The sequence below is a fragment of the Oryzias latipes genome, chromosome 7 (assembly GCF_053564925.1).
Source record: "Oryzias latipes strain Hd-rR chromosome 7, Olatipes_Hd-rR_3.1".
Lineage (NCBI taxonomy): Eukaryota > Metazoa > Chordata > Actinopteri > Beloniformes > Adrianichthyidae > Oryzias > Oryzias latipes.
Window position 1 is genome coordinate 19,493,346 of NC_136243.1, and position 5,584 is coordinate 19,498,929.

Here is a 5,584-nt window from a genome sequence, read left to right on the forward strand (position 1 = left end):
GTATACCTCAGCTGAGGATTTAAGACCCCGGAAAGAATTCCTAGCTTTCTTTTTTTTTCCCTCCTCAGAACCAAAACGGGGGGAAAAAAACTTTATGCAGTCTTGATCTTGTCTCATCTAGAAAAAGATGTCCTTGACAAAGGCCAGAAGCCCAACAGGAGTTTTTTTAGAGTAGCTCAAGAAAAATAACATTGACTACGGAGGACACACACGAATAGAAGGGTTCTCAGGAGATTTTAATCACTGCTGAATGACAAAAAACACAAGTTTTGCAACAGAGAGCTGAGAAATACTGTCATGACTTAAATTAAAATTGACTGAGCAATGACTGCACCTCATATTCTATTATAACACAATGCACATTTTTGGAGGAGAAAAGAGCATTTACTATTAAAATGAAACGTTTTGTGTCTCAAAGGACAACATCAGTAAATCGTGTCAAAAGATTCCCTCATGTGACTGTGTGCATGCGGTTTGGCCTCCCTTTGTTTTTGAAGAATCTGTGTAGGAAGCAGAGAAGGAGGGGGAGGAGGAAAAAGGCCCAACCATGCCCCCACTGCATGGTTCTGCAGAAAGCAAACACAGGGATTTGTGCTGGACTTAACCAACTAAGCTAACACGTAGGAGTGTGAAAGTCTTTGTTGCGGTGGCAGCGGCCCATTCTCCATCCCCAGACACTTCTCCATTACGAAACAGGGAAAGTATGTATTTCATTCAATGTGGTGCCTTTCCTCTGAGGATTAAAGGCAGCTGTGGTGTGATAGATAGACAGATGAAAAGACATGTTGCTTTCAATACTGAATACGTATAAGAGTCAGATCTGTGGAAAGGCTTCTGCCTTATTTTTTCTCCCTGCGAGCCTGCATGTCTTTTAAGAGCTTAACGTTCATGACACAAAAAATCTTTACATGCTTTATGTTGTCACCACCTTCGAAGAAATTAACTCCAAAATGTTTACTTTTTAACTTGTTAAATATTTAAGGCATTTGACTTATTACATTTACAAGAACAGATGTTTTTACCAAAATAATTAATCTGATCCTTTAATTTGATAGTAGGATTTGATAGTAGGATTTGATAGTAGGATGAATGTGTTTTTTTCTGTCCACTCCCCCTGCAACTATCTTTTTCTGCCAGACTCCTTGCTGAGACCAGTTTTTTGCTGTTGCATTACTGATTTCTGATGGTCCACTCATGATCATTGTTGTTATTCTCAGCAGATTGCCTTCATCTAATTACTTTTTACCTTTGATTTATTAGAAAATAAACAAACAGATTTATTACAATGTGCTCAAACAGATGTCTTGATTCAAGTTTATTGTCTAATGTTCCTCTTAACTTTTATTTATTGCTAGCTACAGCAGTTCAACTATGAAGCAATCATAAACATTTGGTAGCATCGCAAGAGATAAATAGCTTTGGGAACAAATTTTAAAATATTATTGATACAAATGTATTTTAATCCCATGCTGCTCTTGCAGAGATTATATTAAAATGCATCCAGACAGGCCTTTACTTGTTATCTGACTAGGAAATATGCAGCTACTAGTGATGCAGAGGCTCGTTTGAAAAGGGGTACTATTAATTTTACGAGTATATAAAATGAAATGCTGGATAGACAAAGCAAAATACTAGGTTTTCTGTATAGTATTCCACAATTAAAAAAAATCACACTGTAGCTGAAATACATAATGCCAGTAGTAATTGAATAACAGTGTGTGCTCTCATGGAGGTCCATCTCCTTCCACATGATGGAGACAAAGATCAGTGTCATCCAAATTAGAGACAGATGTATATATATGTATAGATAAAAGATATTGTATTTAAAAAAACTGGATAAAAAACAGTAGTTAAACTGATAAGAGGAGTTAGAGAGTGTAAAATATAGCACATATTCTCATCTAATAATTGCCAGTTGTCTGGACATTTTTCATTATTCTGACAGCCATGTGCACACCATCTGGACATGAGATTACACAAGGTTGGTTTTAACAACATAAAAAGCTGGAAAAGCTTGATTACTATCATTTTAAATATTTGTACTTTTAATATTTAAAAAAAAAATTGTACCGTTTTAAATTGTATCAGTGTAAAGGCAATAAATTGTAATGAATAAATGTTTTTCTTAGAGGAGGCAAGACACTGAAAAACAGAGAGCAGGAATCTCTACACATCAATAAAGGCAACACGCCGCAAACAGTAGGCAGCCTCAGCAGGAATGTCTCTGGCATTAATCTCATTGGCATCCAAACGCAGCACTTTTAGCCTAGAGAAGTTTGTCATGTCAACTGTGTCGCAGAAGCTGCTCAAGGTGAACTCTGAAAAAGAAGGAAATGAAAAAAGGTGGGATACACTTAAATTCAAAATTCTAAGGCAATTTTAAATCAAACTTGACATTGCTGTCCGTGAAAGTCTGCCTAGCGATTTCAAACATTTCCTGGTGATTAGAAAAGTGATTTACCCAGGAATGTGTGTGTTTGAACTGCTGCTGTAAAATCAGGAAAGTCACAGATTTGATGTCAAATTGGAAAAAGTTATTTTTTAAAAGCTTTGTATTGTCCAGCCAAGCATTTAAACCAGTTAATGCAGAAGTAAAATGATGTGGAAAAGAAGGCTAATGTTGTCAAAGCACAAAAAGACATATTGGTCTACAAAAGGAAAACTGACTTTGTCTTGTTTTCATGATACCACAATCATTGCGCCCCTAAAATAACCTTAAATAGTCTCTATCAAATGCATAAGAATGTTATTGCCTCCCCTGAATCTATTTCTTGTTCGCTCTACCGAGGCAGGACTATCATGAGTGCGAGGAGGCTAGATCTCGTGTTTGACTTGCTGTTTTTGTGTATTACCATGGAAATTGGTCAAGGAGTTCAACCTTTGACCTCTTCTCATCTGTGTTTAAAGCTATTGAGGTGGTATACAGTGACACTTTAAGTTTAAGGCTCATAAAAGCAGAAACGGTACTTTTCAATTATTCTGAAAATTCTTTTTTTTTTTACTTCTTTGCAAACAAATGTTTAGTGTCCACAGGCCCTAAATGATGAGATAAAGAAATATATGTTGGAGGTCATCACATTGTTTTAAGAAAGAAAAAAAGAGTCATGCAAATAAGGGATGTAATGTATCTGTTGTCCCTAGCAATTTTTTTACTGGATCTATGTAACTCCCAAAACAAATAAAGATTATTTTCAACAAACAAAACCTTTTTTCTGTGATGAATTTGTATTGAATTTGTGGAAAAACTGTGTATTAAAGTTGTAATGTAAATTGTAATGTAAAAGATATTCAAGGATTTAATGGAGAGTTCATACCTTTGATTTTATTGGCATGCAAGTAAAGGTTCTCCAGGTTCCTACTGACAACAGGAATCTTCTCCAGTCTATTGAAGGACAGGTCAAGCTCAGCAAGGGTGCTAGAATTGAAAACATTGGATGGAAGTCCTTTGTCTGTGAGCATGTTATGAGCCAAGCGTAGAAACTGCAGTTTAGGATTCAAAGAGAGAAGACGTTCTGGGACACTCTCTATGTTATTCGACTGAAGGTAAAGCTGCTGCAGCAGCTCAGGGAGATTGTCTGGGATTTTCTTCAGTTTGTTTTTGCTCATATCCAGCATGGTTAGAGAGTTGAGCCCCTTGAACTCGCTTCCTGTTTCCTCTATGAGATTTGCTTGCAGGTATAAAGTGGTTAGGTGGGCCATTCCTTCCAAAGAGCTGGGGGTGATTTTTGAGATCTTATTGTGACCTAGTTGCAGGTCTGTGAGAGATCTGGGCAAGTTCTCAGGAACACGACTCAACTCATTATTATCCAGGTGAAGCCGCTTTAGGTTCTTCAACTTACTAAAGACATTCTTGCTTATCTTGTCTGAGTTGAGCTGGTTGTGAGACATGACTATCCACAGCAGGTTGGTAGCATTGTCAAACACCCCATCTTGGATGCCTGCAATCTTGTTACGCTGCAAGTAGACATACTTTATTTGCGATGGGACATAAGGGACATGCTGAAGGTTGCGATTGTTACAATACATGGCGGTTGGGTACATCATCGGGCAGTCACATTCCAGGGGGCAATTACTGTCCTCTGCCTGCCAGCCGGCATGCTGCCGCCGCCCTCGTAGATGTGAGAGCCACTGAAATGAGCTGTAGTGTTGGCCGAAGCTCACATCCAATATTCCTACTACAAGGAGGAGTACCACTCTTGACATGATCGCTGCGGGAAAACAAATGTGAATTTCTTTTCTTAAAAGGAAGGAGGTGTGCAACCTAAAGCCCTGCATGAATCAATGATTAAATCGACTTAAAGTTAAAAGTACCTACCAGTGGGCTGATCTGAGATGAAGCTTCCTCTCTTCTTCACCTTGGCTGTGTTTCTGTCTGAAAGAGCAAAATATGTTGCTGGTACAGAGTGAAGATGGTCCCCTCCCAGCAACTGTACCACAAAGCACTCTGTGTTATTACAGCACATACATTTTTCCTTTTCTGTGTAACCTACACTACAACATATCCCCTTCAGCTATGTAGGTATGAATACCACCTGTTATAGAATGAGCACATCTGGTTTTTATAACTTTGTTTTATACCCTATCATTAACATTGCACTCACTGCAAGTCTGCGTGCCTTTTAAGTTGTTTTGGGGAGTTTCAAAGGAGAGCCTGTGAAGTGTTGAGCATTTAGGGATCAAAAAACTTTTCATATCTTAGATATCATTAAACCTCCAGTATCTTAATGCTTAAAGTCTAGAGCACACAACACATTTCAACAAATAGGAAACAACTCTTTCTCACCTCATTTTTCTCTGCTTTCTTTGCATACTTTAAATTTTACTTTTTAAAATGATAGTTTTCAAGTTGAGGAGAAAGCTAACAGCTGTTCTGACGCCTGCCTGCACAAAAAAATAAAACATGAACAATCTGTTGATAGTCATCTGAACATGCCTGGCCACTAATGTGTTCTTTTGCAGAGGGGAAAACTGGGCTTAAAAGATCATGATTTATCCCTCTCAGTCTAGCCTCTGTGTTCCTTTGCGAAAAACAAAACACAGCATGTTTGTCTGCAATGAACTTTTCTCTATGTGTAATAGATCTTCTTAACTCATGAATCACAGAAGGAAGGAAGCCTGAAGACATACAGATGAGATGTCTTTTTATGAAAATTTGAAGGTTTTTGTCAAAGAACAAAAAAAAAAACGGTAAACATGGCCAGATGTTTAGGAAGCTGTGGTTTGCTTTTTGTTGGAAGTAAAGTGTCAAATATTGGTTTCTTTTTTTTTTTTAAAGTCAAAATCCTGAAGTACAACAAATACATTAAAAAGAAGGAAATCAAGCACAGATGTGAATGTATAAAAGTAAGGAGTACCATCTTAATCTTAAAAAAAGAAAACCCTGTTTTTTTCCCTCCTCTTACATCAAAGAAACATGAAACAACTATAGGGACTGTTGGAGTACTGGAGATCTCCTGTTTTTAATTGGAGCCATGCTAATACTGTGTGTCTGCTGTGTTGACACCATTTTCAGTCACTTTTGTGCATTTCTTACAACAGTATTAATGTTTGCACCACTGCTGAGGCTTTCCTCGAAACAGTTATT

General features: G+C 37.6%; 1 protein-coding gene across 1 annotated transcript; it reads right to left on the reverse strand.

Annotated features, from left to right (window-relative positions):
- Positions 1–215: 215 nt before the first annotated feature.
- On the reverse strand, positions 216–4,534 carry LOC144994087 (fibromodulin-like). The gene is made up of 3 exons (XM_078950515.1): positions 4,316–4,534; positions 3,315–4,208; positions 216–2,318 (listed from the first exon to the last, which is right to left on the reverse strand). Exons 1-3 carry the CDS (start codon positions 4,461–4,463, stop codon positions 2,167–2,169), a joined length of 1,194 nt encoding a protein of 397 aa, XP_078806641.1. The 5' UTR covers positions 4,464–4,534; the 3' UTR covers positions 216–2,166.
- Positions 4,535–5,584: the final 1,050 nt, after the last annotated feature.

Coding starts and splice junctions, on each gene's coding strand:
- LOC144994087 (XM_078950515.1), bottom strand. CDS start 4,463: ATGTGCTGTAATAACACAGAGTGCTTTGTGGTACAGTTGCTGGGAGGG. Junction 4,209..4,315: donor CATCTCAGATCAGCCCACTG/GTAGGTACTTTT, acceptor GTTTTCCCGCAG/CGATCATGTCAAGAGTGGTA. Junction 2,319..3,314: donor GCATGCCAATAAAATCAAAG/GTATGAACTCTC, acceptor CTTCTTTTTCAG/AGTTCACCTTGAGCAGCTTC.